Source organism: Toxotes jaculatrix, chromosome 3 (assembly GCF_017976425.1).
Source record: "Toxotes jaculatrix isolate fToxJac2 chromosome 3, fToxJac2.pri, whole genome shotgun sequence".
In the NCBI taxonomy this organism is placed as follows: Eukaryota; Metazoa; Chordata; class Actinopteri; family Toxotidae; genus Toxotes; species Toxotes jaculatrix.
In genome coordinates this window covers 15,485,890-15,502,462 of record NC_054396.1, presented here as the reverse complement: position 1 = coordinate 15,502,462, position 16,573 = coordinate 15,485,890, and the positions used below count along the sequence as shown (strand labels likewise).

The 16,573-nt window shown below is 40.5% G+C and overlaps 2 protein-coding genes across 4 annotated transcripts; both read right to left on the bottom strand.

Moving 5' to 3' along the window:
• Positions 1-255: 255 nt before the first annotated feature.
• Positions 256-7,221, bottom strand: LOC121179755 (prostacyclin synthase-like). Its single transcript, XM_041034775.1, has 10 exons — positions 7,065-7,221; positions 6,130-6,253; positions 5,648-5,823; positions 4,893-5,036; positions 4,214-4,341; positions 3,372-3,553; positions 1,860-2,013; positions 1,276-1,457; positions 698-849; positions 256-556 (listed from the first exon to the last, which is right to left on the bottom strand). Exons 1-10 carry the CDS (start codon positions 7,130-7,132, stop codon positions 412-414), a joined length of 1,455 nt encoding a protein of 484 aa, XP_040890709.1. The 5' UTR covers positions 7,133-7,221; the 3' UTR covers positions 256-411.
• Positions 7,222-8,269: 1,048 nt separating this feature from the next.
• On the bottom strand, positions 8,270-16,272 carry thumpd3 (THUMP domain containing 3). 3 transcript variants are annotated; one of them, XM_041034956.1, is made up of 10 exons: positions 16,239-16,272; positions 15,488-15,825; positions 15,287-15,364; positions 14,248-14,676; positions 13,707-13,837; positions 11,877-11,946; positions 11,096-11,211; positions 10,881-10,985; positions 10,475-10,598; positions 8,270-8,819 (listed from the first exon to the last, which is right to left on the bottom strand). In XM_041034956.1, exons 2-10 carry the CDS (start codon positions 15,725-15,727, stop codon positions 8,628-8,630), a joined length of 1,485 nt encoding a protein of 494 aa, XP_040890890.1. In that variant the 5' UTR covers positions 15,728-15,825; positions 16,239-16,272; the 3' UTR covers positions 8,270-8,627. The 3 variants fall into 3 exon arrangements, with proteins under 3 accessions (XP_040890890.1, XP_040890889.1, XP_040890888.1); XM_041034955.1 differs by having other exon boundaries at positions 16,196-16,257; XM_041034954.1 differs by having other exon boundaries at positions 16,215-16,257.
• Between the last annotated feature and the right edge of the window lie 301 nt (positions 16,273-16,573).

Here is a 16,573-nt window from a genome sequence, read left to right as displayed (position 1 = left end):
CGACTCTGTTTACAGTACAGGCAGTGCCCCGTGTTGCACTCATGGTCTGTATTTAACATAGAGTACCATGCTCTAATGTTTAACTTATTACACCAAAAACATCCAAAAATAAAACAAAACAAAAAAAAAAAAAAATTGTGAGCACTAGTCAAATTTCAGTGTCTTATTGTTTCTGTTTTATTTGACAAATAATAACGTGGTCATAATGGAACTGAATCAATTGACCCAAAAAAACTCAAGAGACTCAAGATTATACACAATGTACTATTTAGATTTATTGATAAATAACAAAATAATTACTCACAGTATAATATAAATACAGAATATAAAAGTACAAATGGAATATTAACAACAGTGTGCATATGTTGAAATGTACATAAAAGATACGTGTTTTGCTTGTTTTTAATAGTCCTAGTTCCTCAGTTTATATCGGAAAAGCAAGTCCCCCTCTGGTTGTAGCATCCCAAAGCCATAACGACTGGCGTTTACCTCTGGCATCTGACCATTTGGGTCACACAGCTCCAAATCGTAGTTAGTCAACACCATGTAAACAAACCTGAAGAGTAAACACAGATGAAACACAGGATTAAAACCTTCAACCAGAAATAAAAAAAGTAACAAACTCCTCCACTGTGGAGCATTCTGAGGTCTTAACCAATCATAAACTTATATGGTGCACTAATTCCAGGACACTCACTGCCTGATGGTATTGATGGCAAACTGCTTTCCCACACAACCATTGGTCCCTGCGCCCCATGGCATGGTGTAATACTTCAGCTTCTTCCCTCCTTTATAAAAATCCGTCTTCACCGATCCATCTTCATTCAGGAAGCGATTATACTTGTACTTCTGGAAAGGAAACACATTTTTTGGTGGCAGACATTAGATGCAAGCAATAAGAAGGGACAGATTTAAGAAAAAAATGCTTTCATCATATCGTTTGTTTGTCTAATTTCTGGTGGACAGATTTTATTTAAAGCAGGCTTGCCATGTCCTTCCCACGCCTATTAGCTGTGTTTCTGTTCCCGTGCTTGGCTAATCCCTCAATGGTCCAGAGCTCTGGCTTTGACCTCTCACTGGGTAATACGAGGTCAGCTTTGTGTAGGCGCAGATTCCACCTTATATAAACTACAGATGCTAATTACACTTAAATCTGCCTCCAGCTAGTCACTAAGACAATTATTACTATTCCTGTTGGCAGCACAGTAATGTTTTGATGGAGTGGACAGGTTGGAAGCACAAAAGCTATTACTTTAACAAGACAGCACAACAAACCTGAGGCTCGTGGTAAATCTCAGGGTCCATTTGAGGGCTGTTGAAGGGGAACAAACACACCCTGTCTCCTTTTCTAAGCACGTACTCTTGGCCATCAGCCATGTGAAGCGTCTTTTCCTGTACCACCTCTCTGGTGATGAAGGGGGCAGCAGTGAGTCTCAGTGTCTCTTCCAAAGCACTGTCTGAGAAAGGGAAAAAATGTTGTTAATAACTGCAAAAGAGCAGCAGCACTTTCCGTCCCAAATGTTTCTGCAGTATTTTCTTATCTTTTTATGGATTTTTGAAGATTTTTGATTGGTTGTTTTGTATTTTCATGTGCTTTTGAGTGTGCTAGCTACTTTCCTCTCACTCTACGTTTTTTTTTTTTGTCCTTTTGTGCTTATTTGTGATTTAGAGCACTATATATTTATATACTGAATAACAATACTAATTCTGTCTATTATTTCATGTTTCATGCATTTTTCAAACAAAAAAAAAATCCTGTGAATCCAGACTTCTGTTAGTAGGTTATTTTGCTGACAGTACAAACAACCTACTACCAATAAATGTTCCTCTGTTTACACAAGCTGGGATCAAACCCTCACCAAACACGGGGGTGTTCATAGGTCTGTCCATGAGAGGAGTCTCCGAGGTCTCCATCTGTGAGATCTGGCTGAACTCCCTCTTCACTGCCGTCAGAGCCTCAGGATTTGTCAACAAGTAGCTCAACAACCAAAATGCAGCGGGACCAACATTACCCTGGAAACAAACAAAGACTCACATGAGCGCGATCATAAGGTTGGCTCTCACACTCTGGTGTTGCATAGTGACAGCGCAGGTGGTTATTTGGTAACAGCAAATAAAGACATCACATGACACCCATAGTATTCATGTCTAGCTTTTGTTTGAGTTGCAATGAAGCACAAATTTCATTTAAAGTTTAGTTCACCAAAAAGCTTCAAACCAAAAAGCTTCATTAAACTTTAGAGCCGACAACATAAAAAAGAACGGCTTCCTTTTCATGTGTTTTGGATGAGAAGAGCCTTGCTCTGGATAGTCTCACTACTGGCAAAGCACAGCACGGTAATGGTTTACTTAAAAAGGAAAGCCACTGGAAACCTGAGGTCCCCTGCCATCTGCCTGCATCCAAGGGCAGGACATTGAGGCTATTTAGTTTTATGGCAAACCACAGTGCTGTCTGCCAGGAGTAGAAACATAAAATAATGAACACTATGGAAATATAACATTGTGAATAAATTACTTTGAAATTGCCTCTTAAATCACAGCAAAATACACTACAAAGTGTAATCAATGTTTACTGCACTGAACATAAGCATTGCTGATGATAGAACTTGTGTATCCATTAAATGATGCCTCACAAGGAAATGACATTAACCAGACTTTTGCCAGATGCATCACAGACCTCATATCAACACAGACCAATACTGTGGTTACTATATTGCATGCAAATTGGTAAATGTAAATTTTCTAAGTAAAGTTCTTTTGTTTTAAGGAAATTGACAATGTGACGCCAATGAGACAACTAAAATTTATGACTCAAAATTTGTCATCAAATGGAAATAAACCATGGTGACAAGTGCAAAAAAAAGGATGAGGAAACAGTCTGCAGGGGCAGGCAAATGTTGAAGTAGATTTCTGATTAACACATTAAATGAAAGGGTGTATGAGTCAGTACTGAGTCCAGTTAAATATGAGTAAGACTCAAGACCAAGTCAACACCAGGTTGAATCACATTCAAGACCCAAAGCTAATGGAGCCAGTAACCTGATTTTTGTCTTGTTGTAAATGTCTGTCTGTAAATGTAAAAATAACAGCTGATTTCTCTGAGATGGATACACACTGCTGCATAACCAGACTGCTTAGGTGAACAGCACACCCATGTGCCAAACAAGAGTACTGCACTGCTGATGTGCATCGCTGTCTTGGTCTCTTTGAATTCAAGTCTCCTTGGAGACATGTGGGACAGAAACAACGTCATAAAAACAATGTGGCACTGGGTTCATCTGACTGAGGGAACTCGCCTAATCTCTAGATGTAATCACCAAAACCTCTTTCTTTACACAGACAGAATACCTTTCTTCTGACGTGTAACTCACCTGCGTGGCCCAGAGTTGCATCAGTACAGCCTTCCTCTGTGTGTCCTCATCAGTCCCCTCCTCCTGCAGGAGCCGCCTGTAGCCACGAAGCCAAGGGCTTGACCCTGAGTCCTCAGTCAGACCTGCTGGGGCCAAAAGCTCCCACAATCTTTGTCGAACACTCTGGGCTGTCCTCTTCTCCGCTGTGACACACAGATAAACATCACTAATTGAGCGAGTGAGTCACAGACAAAACATAAACAGTTAAGCTCAATGTGAATGAATGAAATGCCAGATATGTAAACAGATAATATTGTGTGCGCCAGATGAGAGAGGAACAATATTTCAGGTATGAAAGACAAAACTGAAAGAGATGTGCAATGATACTGTAATTGGCAAGCTCTCCTGTGTAGGATGGTTAGAACAACTGCAATCGCAAACAATGATGCACAACTAGGGGAAAGCCTGAGGGAAACAAGGTGTATGTTGTGACAGTGACGTGAACCACAAGCATAAGTGAGATCACAGTCTGTGAAGGGCCGCGATGATGAACTGAACTGTGAATCGTAAAAGTTCTCAAAAAAAAAAAAAAAAACACAAACACGTCTAGACAGTATGCAAGTATAATACTGTGAGTGAGTCGTGAAAGTCGCCATGACAACCACAATACAAATCTACAAGAAAATCCACAGGTGATGTGAGATCATATTAACTGAGGCACGGTGACAAAACATTGATAACAAATGTATGACTCATGGTTTGTCACACTGCTTAAGCTTCTGAACAACTGATGAGGGATTTCAGAAGTTACAGAAAGGTCCACAGATTGTGTACCAGCTGAGAGGTGTTTTCTGTGTCATTACCTGCTTTTAGAGTGCCCCTTGCCATTTTGGTTAGGAGACCATCAAACTTCTTGTACTCCTCATAGACACTTGCAGGATCAGAGCTGTTGTTGTTCTGTTCTCCTCCAAACAGGGTCAGGTACCCCGCCCTGTAGAGAAAGAAAAGATACAGAGATTGGGAATGTGCGGGACTCCACGGTTGATGGATGGCAACCCTCTCTATCTTGATGGAAAGATAACCTGCCCACGCAGTTTTCCATTTGAAAGCATACATCACACACAAGCAATCTCCTTTCAACTAGTATTTTTTTGCTGTTCCACACAACGAGCAGCATCTCCTCATGGTGGATGTCACCGCGTCACAGTAAACACTACAGTCACACACTTTTACATTCCAGATAACTTCTCTGCTTTGTTTATCAATGATAAAACTCTTATCCTGAGAGAGTGAGACATTTTGATTCACATCCGGTCTGCCAAAATGAGTTGTATGCTTAACCGGAAAAGTGACCTTGAACGTTTGTGTGCTCTGAGCGAGTCAACCTACATTTTTCTTGCTGTGTTTACAAACAGAGGATCTCAGGATTGGCTGGTGTGTAAATTGTTTAGCTGAGGACTTTTGACATCAACACATGCCATGCTTTTGACAAAGCTGCGAGTGTGTGTGTGGGGGGGTGGTGGTGTTTGGACTCTTTCATACTTAAAGAGTAAGCCGTAAGAGAAGTCGAACAGTCCCTCCTCTTTCCAGTCTTTCTGGTTCTGAGGCATCTCAGCTTTCAGTAAAGCCTGCAGGTGTCTGCTCATGGTGCTGTTTAGAGCGACCAAATTCATTCCCATGAAGTGCCTGGCGACACAAAAGGTTAGAGAGGGCAAAGGGAGAAAAGGTTAAGTGCTGTGCCTTAGAAGGGAACCCTGTAAATAATGTCACAGTGATTGTTGGTGTTGTGAAAACAGTGTAATTATTCAGTGACACATTATCATTTAAAGCTAACCAATTGACTTAGTTATCACGGTTATTGTTCCTGAGAAATGTAACTTAGGTGCTATATTTAGCTATTTCTAGGTAAGTGATGACATGAGCTGCACATTCCTAATTCTGGTGCAACCTGAAGAAAGCAGCGTGTCCAGACATCGATCTTTCAAAACTCAAAATAAAAAGATTGTATGAGCTTGTAGCTTTTCCCTCCTCTCTGATGTCTTATCTACAAGCCAGTATCTCACTATGATGGCATTTGTTTTCTTTCAGTTCTACAAAATAAATTATGTGGTGGTAACAACTGAGCAATAACAGAACAAGAAGTACTAAGAATTGATTTCCAAAAACGGGAAAGGTGTTCTATAAAAATAACCACAGTTGGTTAGATGATATTCATGAGACCTGTGGGCGTATTTTCGCAAGCAAATTCTGTTCGCATGTTTACATGAACTGAAAATGAAAATGTAATAAGGTCATACTTTTTCATCATGGCTTTAGCTTTATTCGGCTGGTGATGTGGGAGCCGCAGGTTGAAGATCCTCTCCATGAGCACCTGTGCGTAGCGTGTAAAGTCCAGGGAATCAGAGTCATTGATGACTTCGTCGTATGAGTGTGGATCCAGCAGCACCGTCACATAATGTCCAGCAGCACGCACCTGTAGATCATCAGTTCAGAGGTATAACTGTACGAGATACAATGCACTAAAATGCAGGTGCTGAATAAATTCTTTCTGCGTGCATTTACGAACTGCAGCAAACACAGTAATAACGTCTAAACACTGTTCTGGAGCTTTTGATAGAAATCACATTATCTTCTTCAGCTGGGGGGGTTTGCTCAGTTTTTATGGAACTGTAAATGTATACGGACTTTGAATCTGAACTTTTTAGCTAATATGGAATGTACTACTTAAGGTGCTTAGAAAAATGAATATATACATCATTGTTAGATTTCTTCTACTCACTGTGAAAAGGTTGCCATGTTTCAGCTTCATTCGATTCAAGAACTTGGAAGCATCTTTTCCAAATTCAAGTGCGTGGCCTAACCACGGGATAACTCCTTTGTCTAGAGGTGGATCGCTCTTGGATCTAAGGAGAGGAAAAAAAGACAAATAAAAAGAGAAACGAATGAGATGTTTTTATGCATTATCACACATTTAAAATGGCATGTTACTACTTGAGAGAGGCTGATCTGTTTGTTTGGCACTTTTTCCTCCTGATGTGCCAGTATTAAGGGTGGGGACACTACTTAACATTCAGTCCTGGGCAGTTGACAATGGAGTGATTCACATGAATATTTTGTTGTTGTCTGCCACAGTAAAACAATGTTAGTATTTAGTCTTCCAGCTATCAGTGTACACACAGTGCAGTCTGTTTGTATGACTAGCTCTTTATCATGTCATTACACCCCTAAGGGTGTAGGTAAACTTAATAACAGGGATTAATTGAAACAAGAATCATTACATCACAGATTTTTTTGGTTATGTAATTTTAATAGCAAACAAAACAAAAGAAAAAAGTTTCAATACAGGGAGGTGATTTCAACACTGTGGTTTAAACACAGTCTTTGTTAAGCAACAACACAGAAAACTAACAAAAGAAATGAGTGTCCCCGGGTCCGGATATAAGAGTCCTTTCATTATAACCACTATGCTGTTGTTATTGTTGTCACAGATAATCACTGTAGACGTGGCGTCCAATGGATTTTAAATCAGCCATGAATTAGAAGCGCCATCGTGAAAAAAGAAATACACAGACGGCAAAAGACTAATAAGGATTTTTAAATAGTAAGTAAAAGACAAGAACGAACCACCTTCTGTATTAAAAAATAAAAATAAAATATTTTACAGCACTGACAAGGTGTATGGACGACACACGGGTGAATAAAATGACAACTTACCTTCGCCTTTGTGTGAAAATGAAATAAAGCAGGACAGCTTGGACAAGCAGAAAAATGGTCCAGATCATCGTGTGTGTTTAAGTTCCCGCTCCGCGGAGACACTGGAGTGTCCTCACAACTCACATGGCTTTTTATTGTTGGGTGTCCTCACCCTTCAACACCCCCTACCCCACACGCACACGCACGCACGCACACACACACCCAGTGACGTCACCATGCGTCCCCACCCCCGATCCTCCAGACTACGCACCGCTCTTTACATCTGCAGACTGCTCAGTCATAAAAGTGTCGTTTTGATGCTGTGCCCAGTCACGTCCTTCATAAGATGAGTATTTACTCGCGTTATGAGGCACGTGATTCTTAATCTTTGACGGAAACAAGGAAATAAAACCATATCAATTCCCCTTAACACACGTTTTACAGGATTTTCACCGTCAATTATTCCAGTGAATTTACACCAAACAATAGATCTGTATGTAGGCAGGGAAAAAAAAAATCAGAGTCAGATGTCAGAAAAATACCCGACTTTGGAAATTATTAAAAATATTACTCTGAATCCTCTGTATACGCTACAGCACTTTAGAAAGAGCACTATCTCCAGTTTATTACCTGGAGTTTATACATACTATCAAGATCCAAATTAAATCTACATCAAGTCCAACACCGCAAAAACTACTTTTTCTTTTTAACTATCGACTTCTGGTCATTATTTGCGGCAAGGTCTGGTGAACACATGTACAATTTTCCTGTTTGTGTTTTGGTGATTTGGCGGGTTGAGCCTTATTAAAAAGGCAAGAGGAAGCATCCTCGCGCCTGCAAGTGTTCACGTAAACCGAGCGCTATTGCTGTCACTCATTCTGAGTCACTAATAAACTAAAATATTTCCTATTTGACTTAATATCAGCTGATAATAGCTTCTAGAGGCTCCACCTGTTGTGTGCTCAGGCCAGCACGTCAAAAATGAAGAAGCGCAAGATGAAGCAATGCTTATTCTAGAGGGGTGCTGGTTTACAGGTAGGAAGAAACAGAAAGTGCACACTCACACTGTGGCTTTCCCCTGCTTTCTTTACCAGCAACTCAATTATAAAGTATTCCTCTAAGTATATGAAAACATATTTTAAGTACCACTTCCTGTTCTGTTCAGGGTTAGCCACAATCAGCGTGAGCAACCATTTGAATATGATGAATATTTACATCAACTGACATTTAGTTTGAACCTTTATTAACCAGAACAAATGGCAATGTGCAGTTAGGGGTGCAGTGAGACCTTCAGCAGGTTTCTGTACAGCAATGTGACAAATGAGCTACCTCGGTTAAACACAGCGTGAGAATCATTAAACTGCTGCTGAACATGAAAATAGCTTTTTCTTTCCAGTTAACCATTTATCACATTAAACCAAATGAGAAATACAAAAAAAAAAAAAATTATACACTAAAACTGCTTGGCACGGTTGAGTAGAGAACCTGACTTAAGAAGAAAGTTAAATCTTCAAAAACAAAATAAATAATGATAATCCTCCTCAGCCTCAGATATAAATTCAGAATATAAACGTGGGAGGTGAATTAAGACAGCTCCTTGTGATCCTTCTCATCCCCTTGTGCATTAGCTCTTCCTCGTGATTCATGGACATCCTCAGGAGTTTGGCCAAACACGGCCCCCGTCCGCTTGAGGAGGTAGACTCCAGCATGTAAACCGCCGACGTTGACCCAAACAGTGTGCAGCTTCCGCCACAGTCCTCCCATCCTCGAGATGGCCTGGAGACGACATAAATCTTGTGAGGGCAAACTAACAAATCAGGCATTTGTTTTGTGTAAAGCAAGGTCTCAGCTTAGACAAATACAGCTGGTAAAAGTCTTTTTCCAGCAATTGAGCTGAGTTAAACTTGCATAACTCAAGCGGTTGAGGGATTATTTAGAGATGAATTCAAGATAAATTGATTCTGCATGCGGGCTTTTAAGCAGAAGGACCACATAAGGTTGTTTAAACTTGATGGAGAGCTGCATAAACATGAAATACACTGACACTTACAAATGATGGCGGCTGAAGGATTGTAGTGGTAAATAAAGCCAACAACACTGGCTTTTCCCATTTCATAATACAACATAACTTTACTAAATAATACTAATCATTTGAGACTGAACAAATTTGGAAAAGCCCATACACCACAAAGGTCAATAGTAAGCCATATCACTGACTGAGTCAGAGTTAAACTGTTGACCCATGACCCCATTCTGAAGTAAAATATTTTCCATTTTCTTCAGGTCAGTGTGAAGGCATACTTTCCTAAAGCATGAGGGGTATTTTAAAAAGTATGCAGCGGCCACAGTGTAAATGAATGGAGTTTTTGTACAAAATAACAATAATTATTAGCTCGGCACTTTGAGGCGGATCGCTGAGTTTTCAGCGGGCTCAGGCTCACCAAAACTAGACTAGTTGAAGACTGGGAAAACATAGCCTGGTCTGACGAATCATCAGACCAATCACTGCTGGCTAGGAACTTCAAAACAGAAAAATCTTAATTTGAAAGCAACATTTTTAGTATTATTTCCATGGCAACAAGTTGTATATTTGCACAAACTGGGCACTGTTTAGTTTAATCTCGACACACCACCATCTCAAGCTCGCCGAGGTGTGGAAAAAGCAGAACCATTGATTATGAAAGGGTGGAGACAAAATTGTTCTTGGACGCAACATGGCACTTATACTGATTATTGCCCTAGTGTTCTAGGAAGAAGCAGCTGCTCCATGCCAACGTCAGAGCAAGAGAGGGTGAGCAGGGTACAGCTCCACCCAGGTCCAGATCAGCAGATAATGATAATAACAGCAGTCATATGCTGAACAGGTGTGACTACCTGTTCCGCCCCAGTGTAAATTAATACAATTTTTGTTTCTCAAAACCTATTATTATTACCTTGGCATAGGTAAGAAGACTGCATCTACTTTAACTTTTTTCTGCACTGATTCAAAGCAGAACCTGTCGGGTATGCTAGGTGACAAATTGAAAAAAGGTGCACATTACCAAAACTGTCAGGCTCCATGGAGACAGCATTTGTCCAAACTCAAGAAATGGAATTCTTTTTTGTTGTCATCGTGTTGCCTGTAAGTTTATTGCTGCACCCACTCACCCATCTCTGTGTTGTCTAACAGGGCTTTAAGAGTTTGTCGTTGGTCATTTCCCATTTGTTTACTGGTGCAACTTTTCAGATGTTCTGAGGGTGACTGAATAGTTTTATCCCTAATAGGTAGTCTGTTATCTGTTAAAGGCTTCCAACAAGTTTATGTCTGGATAAACATTTGGAACAAGAAAACAACAACTAGCATGAATCATTATCAGCAAGAGGCTAGCGGGACGGGAAATCTGTGCTATCTTTGCTGGAACTCCTGTTATCTACAAGACCAATATGGTTACCTTGGCAAAGCATTTCTTGTCCTGCGTCAACAGCACAGCCTTTCCTGTCCCTGGTCTGCACACGCGGGCCATTTCTCTCAGACAGGAGGGATAAAGATCCCAGTTTTTCTTCTTGGAGCCCATTCTGTAAGAAAACAAAGGTTATGTTATTCTGCAGTCTTAATCAATACTTACCTCTATCTCAATATCGACTTGTCAATCTAATTGCTGAATGAAAGTCGGGTCTACCGGTAACTACCTTCCGTTTCAAAATACAATTTTCAGCCAACAGCTAAAGCGCTGTGGTTATGGTAGAGTCATCTTAGAGCCTGGCTGGGACATTGAAGTACTTCAAATATTGACCAATTCTGTGCAATTTCTACATACTAATTAATCAACTATGTACTGTAAACCACTGTTATGGTACCTCTTCCCAAAGGGCATGTCAGTGATGATAATGTCAACAGAGCTGGTCCTTATGGGTAAACTGCACAGATCCCACCGCACTGTGTCGATGGGCAATCCAGATACGCTGTTTGAAAGGATCCAAAAAAGATCATAAAACATTATGGTGATCATCAGCTGCACAAAGCTGTATATGTACACTACCTCCTTATGAAATGTTAAGCCGTTCATTCTCACCTGCCCTTGTCTGCTCTCCTTTTCTGGATGTGACATATATTATTGACTGTGCGGTTAACTGCCATGTCATTGTTGTCACCGGCGATGTAGAACGAACTATTAAATTCAATGGCCCCCTGGTGAAGAAGAGCATGACACAATTAGCAGCCTGTGGTTTGTTATTATTTAAAGCCCTTCTCCGGCAAGCTCAAGACCATCGCTGAACAACTTTGCTTCCTCAAGGAGCTCAGCAAGTCGCATCTGATGATGTCCACTAATTGGACCATTTAGTTAAGGCACTCATTGCAGCAATCAGGGCAACGGAGGAGATGGATGAGAATGGATGAGAATGCATCAGGGTTTGGCAAAAGTTTGGCTGGTTCAAACAGTCTGTTGAGTCAGAAAATGGTTTTATTTTCTGGTAATGTTAAGAAATGCCCAGATGTACCTAATCGTTTGATCCAAATTAAACATTCTCAATTACACATCAAAGACATGAGTAAGCATACATTTTCTTGTTCTTGTCCTTTTTTGGGGGGAAAATTACCTAAATGAGCTTAGCTTACTGTAAACTCACTGCAATGAAAAACCATTACACTACAAAAATCATTAGTACAAGATAATTATTTGACATTAAACTCTGCATCGATTGTGAACAAATCATGAGGTCATGAAAGAGGGCTTTCATATATACAGTGTACACTATTTATTCTTCACACTGAAAGTTTTCTCTTTCTCAGAAGTCCTTGATTCAGTCAGGGTTAGCACCTAAAGTTCTATAACTGCATGAAAAGTGTCTCACCTCCAGTGGTATAGCTCCAGTCCCACACATTGGGTCAAGTATTATATCGGATGCCTGAGGTTTACACAGCCTGTCAACAAAAAAACAGAGTGTGAACATAGCACCAGTGTATATTAAGTATAGTAACTAATTTTATACCTTCTTCTCCTCACAGTAAGACATGTCCATTAACAGAACTCCTAACCTACAGCCCTTAGCACCAGCAGAAACAGGTTTGGAAATTATAACTGTAGCAATTCCTGACAACAGACTTTTGTGGTTCACCACAACGGAAATGACGTTCCCACCATGGGACAAGTAATACTGCGATTGCACAAACTTTGTCTAAATGGACAATTAAAGCAATGACAAATAAGGTTAACAGTCTTCGTTGTACAAACCATAAACCACTGTCTTCCCTCGATGATGCATGAAATTACCGACAGCTTTAAAACTGGTCAATGATTTCTGCCCACAGCTGTCTCCATATTCCTCCTCAGTGCTCGTTATACTTGTAATGTGGACTTAAATGCACCACAACCCACAAGTTCTGGCGCCATTGCTAAATCTCTGTGAGGCATGCTCTGTCACTAATACGCTGAGGACACCCAAAACAAAATTTCCAAGCAGGCATCCAAATACCAGACAAACCAGAACAAGCAACGGAACTGAATTTTGTTCACAGGCAAAACTTGTTTTCAGTTGTCAAAGTTCCTATAATTTTCAGACCCTACTTAACAGAAAAATACAAAGAGACAAGGTACACAGAGCATCACCTCTGTGTCAGAGGATTACTACATCGTTTATGGAGGGTGGAGCTTAAAACACTTGTCACATACTCTTAATTTATGTGCTTATCTTCATGGAAAAAAATAGTTAGTTAGCACACCGCCTGTCTCTTTTGTTACGCCTTAAAATAAACACTAAGGTGTGACAAAGAATTGTTGTTCTTGGCAAGTGTGGTCATACTGGATTAAGTCAGGGCAAGCCTGCCTACATCACTGTCAACTTGGTCACATCTGCGTTCTCAATTCTTGTCCAGGGAGCACCAAAGTCATAGAAAATATTTATTTGCAAAGGATCAGTAAAGTTGTACTGATCTATTTATTCAGTCTGTAATTTGGCCAACTTTGTGCTACTACCAAGAAAGACAAAGTGCTCTCATGGATTATGATTCACTTGTGGAGCATAGTTCAGGCTCCTGCTAATAAGAATTCAGTGGGCGTATGTCCCCTTTTCCCATCTGTCTGCACCTTTTTCTTCAGGTGTGTCTATCTGTGTGGGTGAGAGCTGACAAACAATTAATCTACTGTAAGGTCTCCAGGTGCAGCTCTGCAGTATTTTTATCCCCAACTCTTCCTCCTCCTTTTGTAGACTGATGGTAATCACACCAAGAGTCATTATCAGCGTGACATTATGAAAGTGAAAATGTTTTGTTATGATTGAAACCAAACACAAATACCCTCACTTTCTGAATCAAGATCAGCCATTTAGAATTTTAAGATTGTTAATAAGACAAATGCAGGAGCTCAACTATGTTCTTATAAAATCCCTGATACGTTCGAACACAGAGGCAGAATGTGGCGAAAACTGTGGACATTGCACACAGTTCTGTTGTTTACAGAACATATGTGGACACGTTCCTTTCATGTACGGCTGGTGGGTACGGGCCACGTTCATGAGTTTCAAAAGCTGCACAGACATCTGCTCTGACCTTTGCAGACAAGAGCAGATAACAAAATTAACATCACATGGATCTTTGCGGCTACACAGATGGGGGGGGGGATATAATCTGAGCTCAACAGTGAAAGGTCGTCAGGATCACATGGTGTACACGGTGAAAAGGGTTACCTGAGCATGCCATAGCATAAGGTAGATCGCAGCGTAGTGGGTCCAAAGTGACTGATGTTTCTCCTGTGAAGACTCTCTTCTGTGAGTGCAATGCCAATCACCACTTCTTCATTGTGTATGTTTAGCAAAACCTGTGGTACAAGAACAGGCAGTACGTGAATCACAAATCAAGTATCAATGTAACCTTGAATGCATTTATACATTTTATATATACCTGGCAACTGCTACCTAGCAATGAAATACCAAGAGAGATTTTTTACAAAATGTAGAAGATCACTGGTCATCATCATCATCATCTGTGTGAAATCCTTTTGAAAAAACATACGCACCCTCTCCAACCTTTAATACAATGCTTAAATATTTTTACATTACACATTATATAATGAGAACAGCTTTTGTTCATGTTGTTTGTTTTTTTTTTCTCCACTCCTGAAACTAAACATTAGGTTATGCCTTGCACATTTATCAGAACATGCAGAGTTTTTCTTGGCTAGTGCAATGGTATTCACTTTATAAGTCCAGTCTGAACAAGCACGCCTACCTCTATGTCAAACTTTGTCATGTCTGCTTTCCACTGAAAGAATTCCTGTACGGCTCCACCAAAGTCTCTGGCTGCTTCGTTAGACGAGAAGCTGTGCTTGTCACCAGCCCTGTTGCACGTCACACGGAACTTGATGAGTTTAGCTCCGGGTGCTGCTTCTTCTGAGTCCTGGGTGCAGGTCTCCATGTCGGGTGTGCACTCCACCTTTGTCTGACCTTCAGCAGCTGACACTGCCTGAGGTAGCTCCTGGTGCTCAGTGTCAGCCACAATTGCATCACTGGCTTCACTGTTGGGTTTTACTTTAGCGCCATTGCCCCCCTTCCGGTGGCCTTTCTTCTTTTTTAGTGTGCTATTTAGTTTCCAGACCTCTAGGGCATTAGCCCAGGGAAGTTTTGAGGCAAGCTGCTGCAACTCCATCAGTGTCTCCTCCTGTAAAAAAAAAAACAAAAAAAAACAGTGTTTGTTATAATAATACATGTACACCACAGGCCAAAAGTTTGGAAGCAAGATCAACTTTGTCCAAAAAAATATCATAGTTTCATTGGTATACTTTGCAACAAAATAAACATGATCATTATATAAAGAGTTACTTATCAGAATACATTTTTACTATAATTATCAGGTATTTGGGGTTTTCTTGCCTAGACTTTGCTTTCTTCAAAGTTACCTCCTCTGGCTTTAACAACAGCATGGCATATACGAGGAATTCATTCCACAAGTTTTTTAAGGTATGTGCCAGGAATTGCATTCCAGGCTTCCAAGTTCATCAATGAAAGACTGCTGATTCGTGGGACACACTTTTCTGACTGATCAATCCAATTTGTCCCACACAAGTTCAGTTGGAGAGAGGTCTGGAGACTCGGGGGGCCGAACCATCTTTCGAAGGACACCTTCCTCTTCTTTTTTTGCCTAGGTAACTCCGACAGAGCTTGGAAGAATGCTTAGGGTCAAAGGCATTGTGAACAGAAACTTGAAATTGCTTCCAAACTTTTGGCCTGTAGTGTAACAGCAAAATAGATTAAAGCTGACTGCAAGTTACCTTTGATTCCTTGAACTGGTAATGATCATATTCTTCAACCACAACAAAAAGGTTGTCCACAGACCTCAGAAGATGAACCTACAGCGGGGGAATAAATGAACAGACAGAGAGACAGATTTAGGATGCAGATTTTCAAAACAAAAGGGGGCGGGGTGTCAGTACATCTCCATTCAGGTCCACCGACTTTGAGTCTTATCTTACCTGGAAAAGCTTGTCAGTAGTTACTGGAAAGTATATACGACCACGATCTTTGCTAATTCGTGCGTCAACCCCGATTTTCTCCTTGATCTCCTCTGCAGCAGTGTGTTCGAACCCTGTGGGCACGGTGGCTCCAATGGTGACAGTGATGATGTCCCCGCTGGTGGCATCAGTCTCAGAGGAGGAAGAAGGTCCCACTGTTTCAGGGCCTGGTTCTGCAGCTCCGTCTCCCTGGGAGGACATGCTGTGTCTGTGGACTGCCCCGCACTAGACACAGGTATAACTGAGTAATATATGTGTCACAGCTGTTACCAGGCTGAGTGTCTCACGTGCAACAGCACCTGGAAAGAGAGAGGCATTCAAACTGTCAGTACTGCAAATTTGTATATTATTCAGACATAGTAAGTAATTTGCAAAGGAAGAGAAACACTACTGAGTACTATCATGCTGTTCTAAGTGAGCATGAACACTGTGGATAAACACATATTATATTATATAATGTTATATAATATTATATCTGCATAAATAACAGTATCTGGTAAGTTAGCTGGTTAACGTTAGCTTCAAGGAGCTAAAAAGTTGCTTACTGATAAAAAATCAAGGTAACGTCAACCACTGATACGGTATTTATATGAAACCACTGCCACATAATGATGTGTGCTCGTGTTATGAGCCCACTGGTTGAAATGTAGACGCATTTAATAATCTTACAAGAGTTTATTGAGCTCACGTTGCTAACTGAAGTCAGACCAACCTGTCAAACACGAGGCGACAGCACGTTGTTTCCGCCCGGCAGCAACAACATCGAGACTTCCGGTCGACATCCTTCAGAATAAAAGCATCAATTTTGCACACAGTGGAGGTTCTACATTGAATTACTCCCTGGGCGACTCCCCCTCCAAGCGCCCCCCCAGATATCAGAAATTAAATAAATATACTCTATATACATAAAACTGGCAAAAATATACACAATCACACATAACAACAGAAGAGAATAACAATAATATAAAATAAAAATAATTACATATAATAAAATTACTTTTATTACTTTAGAATAATAAAGTAATAATAAATATTCTGAATAGCAAA